At 45.0% G+C, this 17,500-nt stretch overlaps 3 protein-coding genes across 9 annotated transcripts in view; 2 read left to right on the top strand and 1 right to left on the bottom strand.

Moving 5' to 3' along the window:
* LOC107374137 (phosphatidylinositol 3,4,5-trisphosphate 5-phosphatase 1) overlaps nucleotides 1-1,812 on the bottom strand; it is an 11,228-nt gene extending 9,416 nt beyond the window's left edge. Inside the window, exon 1 of the mRNA XM_015942286.3 lies at nucleotides 1,552-1,812. Coding sequence (XP_015797772.3) covers nucleotides 1,552-1,694 — 143 coding nt within the window. The 5' untranslated portion in view covers nucleotides 1,695-1,812. The remainder of the gene's footprint in view (nucleotides 1-1,551) is intronic.
* The window catches only part of lipib (lipase, member Ib), a 23,818-nt gene extending 11,441 nt beyond the window's left edge, over nucleotides 1-12,377 (top strand). For both annotated transcript variants that reach the window (XM_070553493.1, XM_015942285.3), the window contains exons 4-14: nucleotides 1,739-1,927; nucleotides 3,936-4,166; nucleotides 6,595-6,986; nucleotides 7,101-7,209; nucleotides 7,311-7,412; nucleotides 8,424-8,513; nucleotides 8,585-8,752; nucleotides 9,016-9,105; nucleotides 9,228-9,336; nucleotides 9,737-9,910; nucleotides 10,885-12,377. In XM_070553493.1, the coding sequence (XP_070409594.1) occupies nucleotides 4,115-4,166; nucleotides 6,595-6,986; nucleotides 7,101-7,209; nucleotides 7,311-7,412; nucleotides 8,424-8,513; nucleotides 8,585-8,752; nucleotides 9,016-9,105; nucleotides 9,228-9,336; nucleotides 9,737-9,910; nucleotides 10,885-10,969 (1,371 nt within the window). In that variant the 5' untranslated portion in view covers nucleotides 1,739-1,927; nucleotides 3,936-4,114 and the 3' untranslated portion in view covers nucleotides 10,970-12,377. The remainder of the gene's footprint in view (nucleotides 1-1,738; nucleotides 1,928-3,935; nucleotides 4,167-6,594; nucleotides 6,987-7,100; nucleotides 7,210-7,310; nucleotides 7,413-8,423; nucleotides 8,514-8,584; nucleotides 8,753-9,015; nucleotides 9,106-9,227; nucleotides 9,337-9,736; nucleotides 9,911-10,884) is intronic.
* Nucleotides 12,378-15,364: 2,987 nt separating this feature from the next.
* The window catches only part of map7d2b (MAP7 domain containing 2b), a 50,970-nt gene continuing 48,834 nt past the window's right edge, over nucleotides 15,365-17,500 (top strand). For 3 of the 6 annotated variants that reach the window (XM_070553488.1, XM_070553490.1, XM_070553487.1), the window contains exon 1: nucleotides 15,369-15,519. In XM_070553488.1, coding sequence (XP_070409589.1) covers nucleotides 15,483-15,519 — 37 coding nt within the window. In that variant the 5' untranslated portion in view covers nucleotides 15,369-15,482. Of the gene's footprint in view, nucleotides 15,520-17,500 lie in introns of all 6 variants that reach the window. The other 3 variants (XM_070553485.1, XM_070553489.1, XM_070553486.1) reach the window with 3 other exon arrangements.

Here is a 17,500-nt window from a genome sequence, read left to right as displayed (position 1 = left end):
GAGAGAACAGAAGTTGTTTCCATCAAATCTGCGTTAAACAAAGACCGGTGGGAACAAAACGGAGGAAATTTCAACCCCGCCGAACTTCCGCATCTGTTAAAACAACCAAAAACTTTGTTTTGGTCGTTTTTCAGGAAATGTGCACAAGGCCAGATGTAGTGTGTTTATAGCTTATTCTCTTGTGCTCCTTGATTTTTGGCAGTTTTGTCAGACTAGAAACATCAGATTCGTCTCTAAAGGGTCTCCAACTCCTCCCAAACGGGTCTGGAGTTCCACAAACCGTAGTTCTCACTGTCGGCTGTCGGAGACCAAAAGGAGACACAAAAAGGGAAGTTTCGGATCTGGGTCGTGCTGTTTATCCGGAACCATAACCAGACGGGTTGGGTCCTCTGGACGAATAAACAGCAACGGTCATGTAAAGGTTCTCATCTCCAGTTGGCTCAAAAATGTTGGACTGCGTCCTCAGTTTACTCCTAATTGGATCTCCAACTACTCCCAAAGGTGTCTCACACTCCTCATCTCCTGGCTCCAGGCTCATGGTGGGAGAGTTTATCTTGTTCAGAAATCTAAACACGATCGAGCGAAAATGGCTCTGAGGCTCCCGGAAGGAAACACAAAACAAACAGCAAAGGGAGGTTCTGGGTTAAACTGAATTTTTGACCCGTCAGTTTAAATCCAACATCTATGTTTTTACAACAATCATCCTAAAGTTCGTTACAAACAACAGCACGAACACGTGCGCTCAGCTGTTACTAATGAACTCATTAGGATCAAATAATTTCTGTAATGATGGATTTAAGCTGCAAATCTAATCAGATTGGGATTTTATGACTGAAGCACGAATGTCTGGAACAAACTAATCAAACAAAAGTCCCGCAGCAGCAGCGGCTCTAACCCTTTGATGCATAACGGTCACTACAGTGGACAGCTACTCAAAATTGTTATTTGTTTTTACTGTTAAGCACAGCTGTTGAAGACTTTATTGCATGTGAGCCCCTCCATTTGGACCTCAGTAAGTCAAGCCAACATATTTCATGCTCAGAATGCACGCTGTCCACTGAAGTGGACATGTAATAAATTATTTGTAAATGATAAAATTTTACAAAAAAAATTGTTGAAATTTGTTTCATTCACACCTAAAGACGAATGAAAAAAATTGTTTAAAAAAAATCATGGTTGAAGATTTCATAATTCATGCATCAAAGGGCTAAAGTAAACATTTCCTTTGATTTGCACGTTTTATCATCAGCTCATTTGGCCTCGTTATTGAGAAAAGAGAGGAATTTAGTCATTTTACACTTTTTTTTGTCAAGTTTCACAAAACTCAGTTATAAACTCTAAAGTCATTATTTTTGAAACCAGAAGGACGAACACATTTATCCATGTAGAGCCTTTGCACATTCTGGGCTGTTGTTGCACAAGACTTCATTCATGCATGTAAAAATGTTGTTTTTTATGATTTCGTCCACGTCGGACGTAACCGAACGCCCGGCCTGCTGCAGCTGGAATCCTCCACATGCAGCGATGAGGCAAAAGGAGACGTTTACTCACTAGACACAGAGACACAAGGCTCCCTTGATGCTCTCGCTGTCTCGGATCAGATACGCCCCATCGTTGTTCTTCTTCCCCAGCAGGTCCTCGCACTCCTGCTTGGTCATGGCACCATGGTAGCACGCCGGCAGAGCTGCTGCCATGGTGGTCAGAGACCAGCGCACATCCACCTGCTTCTTCTCTCCAGGAGGACGAAGGTGGACCCGCAGAACCTCAGATCAGCTTTCTGGGTCGGAGCTCGGGAGGGGAAGAGAAGCTGTTGCATGTTCACCAGAAACCAAAATAGCTGGTCTTCAGGTTCCACAGGAAGTGAGACGTGTGAAAATGGCAGATCTTCAGCGCGGACGTAGAGGATGAAAGAGGAAGCAACAAAAAGGTACAGAGGCACAAAGTGAGGCAGCAAAACTCAGAGCAGCTTGATGGAAACATCTGGAGATGTTTATATTCATCTGAAGATCATATTTATCCCTGAGAGGTTCACGTCTTTTCTCCTCGTGTGGATGGAGATGTGCTGGAAGAGCTCCTCTCCCAAACAGATAAACAAACAACAAAAATAAAACAGGAAGTGGCAACACAGCAAAACTAAACATGAGTAGATTGTTGTCCTCCATAGAGACCACTTCTGTCCTTAAAGCCTCCCGATGGAGCATCAGGATTAGCACCTTCACCCAGTCCCATAAGTCTGCTGCCCCTGGTGGAGGATCTACAGGTGGAAGGGCCAATTTTATTTATTTTTATTGCTGTTCTGTTGTTTTAAAGGTAGTTATTGATTCATTTGTGAGTAGAGGACGAAACACCTCAGTGGTGTGTGAGGCACATCCAGAAATATGCCGCCATTATCTTCAGTCTTTAAACACCAAATAACTGAGATCAGCAGCAAAAGTCTCTTTGTTCGTCTGAAGCATCCGGTTACGACAAATAAAAGCTAAATCTTTTCTCACGGAGTCGCTCCAGCAGGAAAACCTGATCTGAACTCTTTATATCAGAGTCTGCTCACATAATCAGAGCCCCGTCTGGCCTCGGTGACGTCAGCTGACTGCTGAGGGGGCGTGGCCTCTACAGGTAAGCTCTTTAGATGATCTGGACACAGTGACCTTTGACCTGACTGTTCTGCAGACCTGAGGTCCAGTCCGACCGACCACAGGAAGCCTCCAGAAACACGGACGGGTTTAAAAACCATCAGAAGAGTTACAAATATAAACACAAATGCTCCAGAGTTGCTGAAGCTTTGGCCCAGTTTAGAGCTGATGATCTGGGAATCAGCTGTTTGGCAAACAGTTTGTTGTTTTCTGATTAAAGTCAGACCAAAACCCAGATTAAAACTCTTTTCCAGGACGAGTGTTTCCTGTCCGATGTGCACCAGCTCGTGTTTTTAAATCCTGCCGTTTTCTCTCCCTGCGCCGCTCTGACTCCGCCTTTACTCGACCGTGAGGTTTGAACGTCGTCTCTGGCATCAGCGTGAGCCTCGGGTCGGCCTCGCTGCAGAGCCTCGGCTCTCTGATGGTGGTAAATTATAGGTGCTGGTTCTGAGAGTGCAGGGTGGGTCGCGGTGTGGTTAGTCTGTGCAGCTATTAATAACCATCAGAGGTGCGTCACACACATGAACCCTAAATCAGAGAGGGGGAGGAGACGAGCCTTCATCCAGAACCCTGTTTTCATGCGTCTGTAATAAAAAGTCACCCGGAGACAAAGACGTTGTGTTTATCTATGCGTCACTTTCAGGTTTCCTGTTTGAAAAAGTTTCCTTTGCTGCTTCCAGGTTTAATCCTTTAGCTTAGCTGCTTGGTAAGACCCTGTCGTTTGTCCACGAATAAAATAACAATTAAAGTTAAACATCATAAATGTAATCATCATGTTTTGTGTCGTTGCTCCAATTAAAACCAACGGTTTCTTTCTTCTCTGTGGCGGTTAGCGTGTGTGACGGTGCGTTTCAGGGAAAAACGTGTTCTGTTTTTAAAAAAAACTTTGAAAATAAATATTTTGGGTCCAGCAGCTTTAGACACACCGCCTCAAAAATACATAGCTCCTAGAAACAAAGGTCACATGACCAGGAAGCAAGTAAGACAAACGTTTTAGATTAAATGAAAGTGAGTAAAGAGGACTACTTTATCTGCATTTTATTTAGTAAGATGGAGGATGAGCCCACCATGCTTTTATTTTGATAGGGTCCTCTGTTTTGCAGCACTCCTTCATGGAAAAGGGTTAAAGCTGAGTTAAACTTTATTTATATCTGACGCTGAGTGTTTATTTAAAAGTTAAATGTCATAAAAGGAGGACGTAGTAAAGGTAAAGGATGCTCTGTAGCGGACGTTCAAGTCGTCATGCAGGATTTTCATGTTGACTTCATGAACAAACATCCAACCCAGAACTAAATGTTCCTGCAGGTCCTCCTCCATCTCTACTCTTCTAGAGCCTGATCCATCAGGCACCACCTCCTCCCCCTCCCCTCGGCTCCTCTCTCCCATCCTGACAGGGATCTCCTGGGCTCAGTCGGTTCCTCCTTCACTCTCAATCCAGATCTCCACCTCGTCTGTGTCTCTCTGTTCCTGCAGCTGAAGGAAAGATGCTTCCTCACAGACTTCTGGGTCTGCTGGGACTGCTGGTGCTCTGTGAAGGTAAGAACCCAGCAGGAGAACGGGACTTCGTTAGTGTGTGATGCTGCATGAGGAGACAGCTTAGTGAGGAGTGGAAAGAAGAGATTATTTAAAGCCATCTCCATCTGTGTTGCTGGAATCAGCTGGTGGTGTTTGTGTCCGTCTGCTGCCGGTCAGACACACTCAAAGATTCGGTCTCAGGTGGGATTGGACCCATTTTCCCCCGCTAGCCCCTCCCTCATCGACTGACGGGCAGCTGTAATCAGCTGTTGGGTTAACGATGAAGCAGGTGGTGATGGGATGAGGAGTTTTATATAGCAGCCTGATCCTATTGGGGCCGGTGCTGCATGCATGTGTGCCACCGGGGAGCCAAACGTCACAGGTGTCTGCAGGTGAACAGTGGAGGAAGGTTTGTTTCATCATAATTCCCTTTTATTTCATCCCATTCAGCTCTAATCCGCTGCTCATGAAACTCCAATTCCTGATGGAAGTCGTCTCTGGCTGCTGTAATCTAGTTCATATTAAATTACCATCAATCCAGTTCAGTCCAAAACAGATCTAGATTGTAATCCAGTTACATACAAACCAATTTAATCCAAGTATTACACCATCAGATTCAGCAGGGTGGAAATTTCCAGGGAAGCTGTCCAGGAAAACCTCCGCTTTAACACGTTTCTGCATCCTGAGCAAGAGCCGGGCGACGGTGGGAGGAAAAACAGGAAGAAACCTGCAGAGGCAGGATTTGCCTCATCTGGCAGAGAAACATGAAAACAAAATTAATATTCAGCATAAAAATACGTGCTGTGTAGAATTAACCTTTCCTGTGTGGAAACGTGCCTAAAACACTGAAAGTGAAGCCAAAACTGTCCGTTTACAGGAGCCGCCATGTTGTTTTCTGAGCTTTATGGGGCTAAGAGCCCCGCCCACTCACCTGTCTGTCTAACACAGGGGGACGACGGTGGCACAGGTGTTAAGCGCTCGCCCCGTAATCGGAAGGTTGCAGGTTCTAGCCCCGCTCAGTCTGTTGCTGTCGTTGTGCCCTTGGGCAAGTCAAAGTCAAAGTCAGTTTTATTGTCACTTCTGCCACATGTACAGGACATACAGAGAATCGAAACTACGTTACTCTCAGACTCTCGCTAGATAGAAAATAAACATTTAGTATAAAAACAGTAACCAAGTTCAGGGAGACTGTGGGGGAAAAGAGAGGAGAGGGGGGAGAGCCGGGAGGGAGTTTAGCTTCCTAACTGCCTGATGGATAAAGCTGTCCTTCAGTCTGTTGGTCCTGGCCTTGAGACTCCGCAGTCTCCTCCCTGACGGCAGCAGCTGGAAGAGGCTTTGCATCGGGTGAGTGGGATCAGCCGCAATGCGAAGGGCCTTTTTTGTGAGGCGGGTGCTGTAAATGTCTGGTAGGGAGGGGAGAGAGACCCCGATGACCTTCTCTGCTGCTCTCACTATACGTTGGAGGGTTTGAATGCAGGAAACGTCGCAGGCTCCGAACCACACAGTGATGCCGCACGACAGGATGCTCTCGATGGTGCCTCTGTAGAAAGTGTACAGGATGGGGGCTGGTGCTCTTGCTCTTCTTAGTTTGCGGAGGGAGAAGAGATGCTTAACCCTGCAGCTGGTGGTCGGAGGGACCGCTGCGCAGCAGCCTCACCTCTGTCGGTGAGCCCCAGGGCAGCTGCGACTACATGTAGCTCATCACCATCAGCGTGGGAACGTGGGGAAGTTTCACTTTGATGCCCAGGAAGTTTAAAATGCGACACGTTAATAAACGAATGAGAACTTCCGTCTGAACACGCAGGTGTGAGTCACCTCTGATGTAGGAAGAGCGTAAGCGTGAACCTGAGTCATCCTCACAGCGATGACATCATAAGGGACTCCCTGGGTTTCCACAACCCTAGAAGGATCACACGCTAACCCGATGACCTCAGCAGCAGTCACGAAATCCTCAAAGATGATCCAGTATTTCCATTTCCCCTCAAACGGTCTTCAGCGGGTCAGGAAGCCGTTTCCTTAGATTATAAACGAGGAACTACGAGGGTTAGAATATTACGTGTCAGAATGTTTATTTATTTTTATCTGTAACTAAACCGTGCTTTTAAAGAGTCACGTTGGTTGATACGAGACTTTTAGCAGCACGTGAGTGAAAAACATGGCTTGATGTTGGGACTCGAGAGAGGTTTTTGTTCTTGTTTGTGAAAATCTGAAGGAGAAAAGCTGACCTTTGTAGTAAGACTTCAGTGTCACTACACAGTATCGTCTGTTAAAGCTGAAGATGGAGACGAGTGGACAAAGACTTTAAAGGAAGAGGTGTAGTTGTACAAAAGGCAGTGGGCCCAGTGGTAAACCTTGGGGTACCCCGGGGACACAGATAATGGTTTTTGACTAAGACACATCAGTTTAATACAAACTCGTGGAACTTCATCTGATCCCAAATGTCCTCCAGGTCAAGATGAGACCAGAACAGAGGAGACGTGTGACAACTTCACTGACCTGGACCTGTCTCATTGCTTCATGGGAACCAGCCTCTACGTCCGGCTGCTGCTCTACACCCGCTCCAACCTGGAATGTGGCCGTGAGATAAATCACCACCACCCGTCCTCGCAGCCGCTCTTCGACCTCCACCGTCCCACTGCCTTCGTCATCCACGGGTACCGTCCCACCGGAGCCCCGCCCATCTGGATCAACCACGTAGTGCACCTGCTGGCCCAGCAGGAGGACATGAACATCATCGTGGTGGACTGGAACCGAGGAGCAGCCAACTTCAACTACTTCACTGCTGTGAGCTACACGAGGGAGGCGGCTCACAACCTGACGGGGTTCATCAAGACTATGCAGGTGAGACCGGTTTACTCACCTGGGTTTTGTTTCGTATCCTGTTTGAATATTTCACAAAAAGATGAAAGGACGGAGAACCTTCTGTGAGTTCAACTGCACGGTGTACATCTGCAGGAGGAAGGAGCTTCTCTGAGCTCCATCCACCTCATCGGTGTCAGTCTGGGAGCTCACCTGGCGGGGTTTGTGGGGGCAAACCTGAAGGGGAAGATCGGCCGCATCACAGGTAAAATGGATCCGAGGGTTAGGGTTAGGTTAAGCTCCACCCCCTCCAGTGTTGCTGCAGAAACATGATCACCTGAGTGTGAAGCTTCTCTATGGTCTCAGGTTTGGATCCAGCCGGGCCGATGTTCACCAGCGCCACACCGGAGGACAGGCTGGACCCCTCCGACGCCATGTTTGTGGACGTTCTTCACACCGACATGAACTGTGAGAATCTAACTCAGATTATTAATAATCCAGAAATCAAACGTGACTCATAATCTCATAATGAAGACTGAGTCCGAGCGTTTTAGTTTAGTTTTACAGAAATGTTCCTCTTTATGCTGCAGTTCAGACCTTTAGGCTGATTGGTCTTGTTTAAAGAGCAAGTCACCCCCAACCCAACTTATTTTTCTGATAAACTATATAAATGAGTGTCTAATCGTGCTGCAGACACATGTCGTCAATAGTTTTGCACTTTATTGCATTTTAGTTAAAATTTAAATGTTCTGCCTGAAACTGTCAGTGTCGTGCCGTTGTCAGGTAAAAACTCTGCTCTGCATTTGAATCTAAATCTGCCATCGCTATTGGCTAAGAGGTACCCTAGAACGTTAGCTGGTACCATATGATGTCACAATGTCGGTGTGAGCCTGTGTGTGTGTGTGTGTGTGTGTATGTGTGTGCGTGCGTGCGTGTGTGTGTGTGCGTGTGTGTGTGCGTGCGTGCGTGCGTGTGTGTGTGTGCGTGTGTGTGTGTTAGCAGCTCCGCCTCCTCGGTCTGCTAGGCAACAGCATTTGTTCCATTTTTCAAACAGGAAGTGGGAGTGGAGTAAGAATCTGGTAGGGGGTGACTTGCTCTTTAAATAAAGTAAATTCAGTTGAACTGACTCAACAAATTCACAACAAAGTGACCTACAAAGGAAGTTAGCAGGTCTTTACTAATAATAATAATTCAAACTCACGGTAATTCATCTAAAGCCACTGATAACTCAGTCCAGGTGAATAAAACAAGCACCAAACAACATTCTAAGCCTGAGAGATGAAATAATCAAAACAAATGTCTTATTAATCATTGAATGGTAATAAAACTGAAACGGAGACATCATGCACACGATTCTGCCTAAAATTACTTCCTGGTTTTGGCTGGTGACACGTGTGTTCCTGGAAACCGAGACGGAGCCATTACCCACCTGTGTTTTATTTATAACCATAATCTAAGAGTTTGTTTGGGTTTTTCCAGCATTTGGACTCAGAGGAGCTCACGGTCACGTTGATTTCTACGCCAACGGTGGAGCCGACCAGCCGGGATGTCCCAAAACCATCTTTGCAGGTGAAAAAAATCATACACACACACACACACACACACACACACACTCACAGCTTCTTCCCTCTGACCTTTAGGTAAATCCTACTTCGTGTGTGACCACCAGCGCTCCGTGTTCCTGTTCTTGTGCTCTCTGAACCAAACCTGCCAGCTGACCGGCTATCCGTGCTCCTCCTACGGACGCTTCCTGGATGGACAGTGTCTGCAGTGTGAGGCCTTCAAACCCGCTTCCTGTCCCGTACTCGGTAGGTGATGGGAGCAGATCTACAGATCAGTGACCTGTTCCTGTTGAATAAGAGCAGGGCTTTAAACCAGCTAAACTAAAGATGGCGTACATGATGGGAAGCATGAAGCAGGTCTTCATTTTCACCTAAAACAAACCACAGATGATGCAGTCGGGCCAGAAAAGCCAACAGAAGTTTCCTGTGGTCGTTTTATTTTGAAAAGCACAGATCAGATTGAACCCGAAGCTTCAGAACCTGAACACGAGTGGCGGTTCTGTCTGCAGGACACAACATGAGCCAGTGGAGAGACGCTCTGGTACGACTGGGACAGACCAAGGTCTTCTTCAGCACCACGTCCTCTCTGCCCTACAGGAGTGAGTTCACCAGGTCGCTCAGATCTGAAATAATCTGGATTAAATTAGGTTCATTTGGCTTTGCTGCAGCACGTTTTAGCTGGAAATGCTTCAGCACTCATCTGTGACCCTCTGTGTGGCAGAGCTGATCTACAGGGTGGACATGGTGACGTGGAACCAGTACCTGCGCTGGGGGGTGGTCTACATCCGGCTGCACAGCGGCAGGAACTCTACCGAGGCCCGGATCGACCAGTAAGGGAATAAAACAGTCCTGTAATCCTTTAAACTGGTTCTGGATCCGTTCTCTCCAGACTATCTGAAGATCTGAGGTGGTTTTTCTACTAATCAACCTTTAAGGTCCACACTCGGAAAAATAAAAACATTTTTTTAATTTGGAGTCACAAAGTTTTCTAATATTATAATTTTATCATAAATTTAAGTAATAATAAAATAGTAATTTTAAGTAAACATTAACTCGTGTTAATAATGCTCAAGTTTTCATTTTAACATATTTATATTAATCTGAATGTTTTTACTTAAGTCTGATTTAATGAGTTTGATGAGATCTGAGGATTATAGTCTGTAATCTGAACCAGATTACAGGACGGAGCCCTTTTTACTGTAATGATTCTGGTTTTGGTTTTCCTGGCAGCAGGCACCTGCGGCTGGAGCAGTACACCTCCAGCCGGCTGTTGGCCCAGTTTGATGAAGACCTGCAGCACATCCAGAAGATCTCCATGCGGATTAGCACCGGGAACATCATCGGCCCTCGTTACAAGATCCGCCTGCTGAGGATCCGCTTCACGCCGCTGGAGCATCCAGACAGGTCAGACGTTTCAGCTTCTTCCTGCTTCTCTTCATCAGCAGGAAATTCCTCTGGAAAATATCCCACGGAACGTCGGAAACGAGGCTGGGAACTGGTTTGTGTGACTGGGACACACATCTAGCAGGGACCCTGAGCGTGTCGGGTCGGAACAAACGTGGTCGAAGATCCAAATTTTAGTTATTATTCCTGAAGCTCGTCTCAAGATGCCAAACTCAGTTTTACTGGATGCTTCATCAGATCAAAGGAAGTGTGTTTAACGTCATTCCTGTCTTTTCCGCGGTCAACAACTTCCTGAACAGCCTCTGTTCAGAGAAATGGTCTTTACACCTCTCAGGACTGATGAGCTAACGGCTAGTCTGAGTGAAGACCAGAGTTGCTGATGTCGCCCCGGGCGTTTAAATCTCACAAACCCTCACATTAATCCCGGTTCTGTTGCAGCAGAAGCATGAAGAACTTCCTGTCAGACTCGAGCTCCAGTAGCGCAGGCAGCTGCAGCTGAAACTCGTCGCTCTTAACTAAAATTTATGTAAATAATCATAAAACTTTATAAAATAACCTGACGTGAGTCAACATGAAAACTGGGAGAGGATTTAAGATGGTCACTCGCCTTGGTTTTAGTCGACTAGCCGTTAGCTCGTCAGTCCTTAAAGATGTTCATGCATTTATCAGACGCGTTTGTGTTTATGTGTTTATTTTTATTTATTTGGCAGACGCTTTTGTCCAAAGCGACTTACAGTGATGATGAAGCCAGCAGGTTGCCCTTGAGGCTAACAGCCAAACTCTATTTCCCTGAACAGAGGCTGTTCAGGGAGCTAATCACGTGTAATTATTAACCCAGAAACACGCTTCAGGAACTGATTTAGACTTTTGTGGTTATTAAACATGTTTACATGCTGGATCCTCAGAAACAGATTCACCAGAAACAGACGGTTGGTTTCGTGGTGACGCTAACAGATCCGCTCTGGTCCCTTCAGACCTCTGATGTGCCGTTTTGACCTCATCATGGAGGAGAACATGGAGGTGGCCTTCAGACCTCTGGCCTGCGACTCTGGTCTCTGACTCTGCAGAAACCTCAGACCCAGTCAGGCTCCTCCAGGATCTCCAGCCTCCTCACCCTCACACGGCCCTCCAGCAGCTTCATCGCTCCTGGTGAGCCGCTGCTGCCGTGGGTCACTCGGGTCATCAGAACCAGGAACTGGAACGTTGGAAACAAACGTTTGAAGCGACGCTGCAGAAGAGATTTGGTTGATTGGTGGACGTTTTCGGCTCATCGATCTCGATGATGGGTCAGGATAAAAGTTCTGTTCGATAGAATCACTGGAAACCATTTTTACATTAATGAGCATAAAGCTGCATCTTATTATTCCTGCAGGCTGTGAAAACGTCTTGAGTCACGGCTCAGTTATTATGGAGCAGTTCTCCAAACTTCTGGAGCTCTTTGGAGTTCAGCTGATTTTTTTACTCTGTTAAAGAGGAGAGAACGTATTTTAATAACCTTTATTACATCGTATTTTCTTTGTGATTTACAGTTTGTTCACATTGTTTTCATTTTGAAATCACTCAAAATAACTTAAACTTTCAGCAAAATCATTAAAAAGCAGGAATTTTATAATCATTTTAATTTAAAAGCAGTGATGTTAAACCTTTGTTTCAGTTTGCTGCAGAAAGAAACGCCTAAAATGCAGCTTTTCTGTGCCTTTAAGCAGTTTTAACGTTTTTAGGGTTAGGGTGCAAACTCTGTGGTAAACACATAACTCACACCCATCAGAGGAGAGGAGGAAGAAGGTTATTGAGTCAGAATCGGATGCATGAATCTTAAAATGCTTCATGTTTTTATGTAAAGTTGCTCAACGAGGAGACGCCGTTATGTGGACACAACTGAAGACTTCTCTTCCGTGTCGTTTAAGGAAAAAAAACTGTAAACATTTTGTTTTTTATTGAATATTTTTAGAATATGTCACATAAATAATTTTAAACTCAATGTGAAACTATAAATGTCTCTGATGTGAAATTATTTCATCATTTTAAAGGATAAATGCTCTTTTTCTGTGACATAAAAGATTCACATTTTCACACCATCAGAAAGCAAAAACCTGATCAGGATAACAAAGTAGAAACGACATTTAGAGTTTTTACTCTTGCATCTGGTTCTAGGTGAGAGAAACCAACTTCAGAGGAATGTTATGAAGTTATTAAATGTTACTTGGTTTCATTTTTGCCTTTTAAACCGTGTATTTATAATATTTCATTATAATAAAAAATGTCATTCGTCTGATTTAACAAGTCGAACATCCAATTAAATCAGCTGTTGTAATCAAACATTCACTCAGTTTTTATGTAGCTTTTTCACCAAATTTTTATATTGCGTTTAGTTTTTATTGTTCTTGTTTTTTGTAGTTTATACATTTATTTTGAAATCCCAAAACATGAATGCTTTTCCTGATTAAAACAAAATATGGACCTTTTATGACTAATGTCTGTGTTTATTAGATGCAGTTGTGCATTTATTGGTCTTTGAACTTATAACTAATAGTTTGTATCTGCTAAGCTGCATTAGTATCTATAAACTTATCCTTTAACTAATATTTATTTTATATTAACTGAATTAATTCTACTGTGGGTTCGCCTTGTGGTCACCAGAGAGTCCTTACTCTGGCCATACAAGTGCGGGTCGTTTATTTAAGGAAACTACAGGAAGTGCTGACTGTGTTTTGTAGCTTTATGAACGCTTCCTGTAGTAACAGCTTTTGTCCGCAAGAGGGCGGAAAATCCAAATCTGCAAAACCATGTCTCGTGTTTTTATCAAGTTGACCTAAATGATACAGAAGACGTTTGCGTCCCGGTGCTCCTGTGGTCCCGGTCGTTTCTGCACACAACCATTGTGTTCAACGCGGTTACAAAATCATCATTTAGCTGTGCTTTTAGCACTTTAATGAAAAGAGAAACACACGGTTAGAGCGAGACACTGTTTCTAACGTTAAAATGCTGTAGCATTTTATTTTGAAAGAATTACCAAGAAGTGTTTCTGCTAACATTGTAACTTCATAAGTGCAGTTCCCTTTTCTCCTTGTTGACATTAATAATAACAATAAAAGCATCAGGATTTATGCTTCACTGACAGGAGGGTTAAATATTCTCTAAACCAGCTCAGTTCTGCTTTTCGCCACTGGAGGGCGTTAATTCCCCTTCTCACTGCATAAGACCAATTAGTGTGTGTGTCGTGTGTGTGTGTGTGTGTGTGTGTGTGTGTGGGTGGGGGGGGGGGGGGGGGGGTTGTCAGGAGAGACAGATAATAACCACTTACATGATCGGTGGCAGATTAGTGTTCAGGAATTGGATTGAGGAGTGAAGGAAGGTTGGTTTGTTTTTTTCTAATCCATCCACGGTTATGGATGAAACACATCTAGGTGGGAATCAGACTTCCTTCTCCCTGCAGCTCCTCATGCAGGATCCCTGAGTGTTCCCAGGCCTGACAGCACACATCTAGAGAGTTCTGGAGCTTTCTCTAGCAGGACATTCCTGGAATTTTTCCAGCATGAAGCAGCCAAGTGGACTCCCTGTCAGATGTGCACCTTCGTTTGATGAGGAGGAGGACAAGGAGGTGCCTGATTTTCCAGACAGGATCTACATTTCATCACCAGGTGGAATCAGTGAGGGTAGAAAAAGAAGACCAGTAAATCCAGAGCATGGCCTTTTGGCTCAGCCATGATTTCACCATGCTGGTGGACCAGAGTCCTGACCTGAAGGTAGCATCCACCTTTTTTCCCCATGGCTCAGACCTGCAGCTGACTCCCAGCCTGATGGCTCCACATTCATTATTTTAATGTTTATTTTAGGCCTCTGGTTGTTGTTTATAGCGCTGTGATCAGCTGTGACAGAGTAAACGTGAGTGTGTAGCAGTGAAATCTGCACTGACCCATATTACAGCTGCCAGCCTCAGTTTGCTCTGAGAATGACGTAATGACGCCGCCGGGGTTCGCTTGTGCGTGGCACGTGCGCTCAGACACGAGCCAGTTCCGTAGCAGCGTGAGAAAAAAAGGTGTTTAGAGGCAAAAACAGCTCGTGTGGGACTTTTATAAGAGCACGTGTTGTTTTGTCTAAACAGGGCAGGAATAAAAATAGGAGATTTTTTAATAGAAAAAACAAAATAAGTTGTATAATAAATATATATAAAGAAATTATCATTTTAAGGCAGATCAAATCACCCAGAGACAAGCTGCTGGATGAGATATTCCCTGTTTAAAAATGTCCGGTTTTAGTTATCCTGGGTTAGGATAAGAGAGTGTGCAGTGACGTTGGTCAAACGCTCATTACTGAGTGTAGTTCCAGCTTCTCACCACTGGATGGAGACAAATCCCCCTCCTTTTTCATGTTGAGGCAATAAAACGGATTTTCTAGGCTGTTGCTAACCGAGTATTTCTACTCCACTCAACCATCTGTTTCACATTGTTACTCTGATACAGTTTGCATTCAGTTTTGCCTAAAGCAAAAGAGAAAAGACCGTTAGAACGAGTTCCCATCTTGCTAACACCAAAACGCAAGAACCTTTTATTTTGAAAGACTATACAGGAAATATTTTAGTCAGTAACTATTACACCTTTATGAAGGTAGTTCTCTTTCCTCCTTGTCCTTATTATTCTTAATATTAATATTCCCAAGAGAACAAAAACAAAGATAAATATTTTTCCTGCTTGACTGAAGTAAGAAGATTAGCATGTTCTTTTCTGAATAATGACTTTAGCAGAACTAGCATGTAGTTCCATTTGTTGACACTGGAGGGGGCCATTTTCCTGCATTTTTCTGCTAAAGTCTACAAAATGTTGGGTTTAGCACTTTTGACTCCACACGATCGTTACATACACACAGTTTTATTTGTGTTTTTAATTAAATAATAGGGTAAAAAGACCGTAAGAACATCTTGCTAACGCTAAAATGCCATAGTGGTTCATTAGTGCTAAGGGTGTAGTTACAGCTTGTGTCCACTAGAGGGCATCAATTCCCCTGCTCGTGAATACTAACCCTGAGTTTGTAGCGGTGTAGCTAGCTAGCTAGCTAGCTAGCGCTAGACTCTCACAACCATTGTTTTCTAACATTCTGACTCAGATAATAAAGTTTTTTTCGCCGTTGGTGTTTGTAACCCTGAAACAGATTTATCTGGTAGCTAGGAGACGCACGTGGCGCGTGTAAATTGCCAAATGCGGAGCGATCACAGGTTTGTATTTGTAGGAAACATTTTTATTTTTATTTTAAAGGCACATTTGAGACATTACATTCCTAAATTAACGTTTAATAATCTTTCTGTTTGTTTTATGATATTTAAAGACAAATGTTAGCTTAAATTATGAAATAACACAAATGTTAGCTCATTAAATGTTGACTGAATTTTTAGTTTAGCTGATTTTCATAAACGGTGTGGAGATTTGGGTTCCGGTCTTCCGCTCCGTTAAACCGTGCCCGCCCCTCTCACGCTCCCAGCATCCGGCTCTCCGCCTTCCTGAGTCACCGTGTAGAACCGGAACGGTACCGGAGCTGTCCCTGTTCTCCTGCTCGGTTCCTCTGGTGAAGACAGTCGATGACTCAGGTAGCTACGGGACGTGCTTACATGACAGGTGAGTGTTTGTGTTTCAGCGCAGGTGATGGATGGATGAGTCACGTGTCTGCCGCAGGATGTTTTTGATGTTTCACGTCAGGAAAATCAAAGCTTCAGGAGGATTTTGATCCTTTTCCCATCAGCTGCTGCTTCACAGTCACGGTTTGGTGTGTTTTATCAGAAGCTGTTAGTTATATTAGTATAATTATGGGATGTTTCTGCTGCTCAGGTGGATATAAAATTATATTATTGGTGTTTTTATCTTTTAGAACATTCAATGTTCTTTAACTGAAATGATGTTCTCACTAATTCAGCAGCTGAGAGGTTAATCACGTCAGAAGCTCCATGTTTTAGTCATCTAGGAGTGGTGAAGGTGACTTGAGTGGTTGTTGGTGTAAAGATTTCAGAATCTGCTTCTCTAGTGGGATTTGAACCCACAGTTATCTCTAGACTGGTCTTAAACCAGTAGATGTGCAGTGAGGAGCAGCTGTGGGGATGGATGTCAGAGGAGACTGGTCAGATTGGTGACCATCAAGGTCTGCAGAACCACACCAGCTGCTCCAGGTGGACTCCAGCAGCAGAAGACCACACCAGGCGTGTCTCCTGGAGCGTGAAGCTGCAGTTTCCACAGGATCAGCAGAACTGGACCAGAGGAGACTGAAAAACCTTTGTTGGTCTGATGTGTTCTCTCATCTTGCTGCTGAGCAGTTTTTATTATTCAGCTGCCAGGATATGTGCTGCTCTGATAGATGAAAGAGGACAGATCAATATCTTTTCTCTGAGCGGTGTTCTTAAATACATTCGCTTAAAACGACGGAAGCATGAGGAGAACGTCAGCAGCTTCAGGAGAACGTTAGTAGCTTCAGGAGAACGTCAGTAGCTTCAGGAGAACGTCAGCAGCTTCAGGAGAACGTCAGTAGCTTCAGGAGAACGTCAGCAGCTTCAGGAGAACGTCAGTAGCTTCAGGAGAACGTCAGCAGCTTCAGGAGAACGTCAGCAGCTTCAGGAGAACGTCAGCAGCTTCAGGAGAACGTCAGCAGCTTCAGGAGAACGTCAGCAGCTTCAGGAGAACGTCAGTAGCTTCAGGAGAACGTCAGTAGCTTCAGGAGAACGTCAGTAGCTTCAGGAGATCGTCAGCAGCTTCAGGAGAGCGTCAGTAGCTTCAGGAGAACGTCAGCAGCTTCAGGAGAACGTCAGCAGCTTCAGGAGAACGTCAGCAGCTTCAGGAGAACGTCAGCAGCTTCAGGAGAACGTCAGTAGCTTCAGGAGAACGTCAGCAGCTTCAGGAGAACGTCAGTAGCTTCAGGAGAACGTCAGCAGCTTCAGGAGAACGTCAGTAGCTTCAGGAGATCGTCAGCAGCTTCAGGAGAACGTCAGCAGCTTCAGGAGAACGTCAGCAGCTTCAGGAGAACGTCAGCAGCTTCAGGAGAACGTCAGTAGCTTCAGGAGAACGTCAGCAGCTTCAGGAGAACGTCAGTAGCTTCAGGAGAACGTCAGCAGCTTCAGGAGAACGTCAGCAGCTTCAGGAGAACGTCAGCAGCTTCAGGAGAACGTCAGTAGCTTCAGGAGAACGTCAGCAGCTTCAGGAGAACGTCAGCAGCTTCAGGAGAACGTCAGCAGCTTCAGGAGAACGTCAGCAGCTTCAGGAGAACGTCAGTAGCTTCAGGAGAACGTCAGTAGCTTCAGGAGAACGTCAGTAGCTTCAGGAGATCGTCAGCAGCTTCAGGAGAACGTCAGCAGCTTCAGGAGAACGTCAGCAGCTTCAGGAGAACGTCAGTAGCTTCAGGAGAGCGTCAGTAGCTTCAGGAGAACGTCAGCAGCTTCAGGAGAACGTCAGCAGCTTCAGGAGAACGTCAGCAGCTTCAGGAGAACGTCAGTAGCTTCAGGAGATCGTCAGTAGCTTCAGGAGATCGTCAGCAGCTTCAGGAGATCGTCAGTAGCTTCAGGAGAACGTCAGCAGCTTCAGGAGAACGTCAGTAGCTTCAGGAGATCGTCAGTAG

The sequence above is a fragment of the Nothobranchius furzeri genome, chromosome 7 (genome assembly GCF_043380555.1).
Source record: "Nothobranchius furzeri strain GRZ-AD chromosome 7, NfurGRZ-RIMD1, whole genome shotgun sequence".
NCBI classification, from domain to species: Eukaryota; Metazoa; Chordata; class Actinopteri; order Cyprinodontiformes; family Nothobranchiidae; genus Nothobranchius; species Nothobranchius furzeri.
The sequence above is the reverse complement of the archived record's forward strand: the minus strand, read 5'-3'. Positions and strand labels throughout refer to the sequence as shown.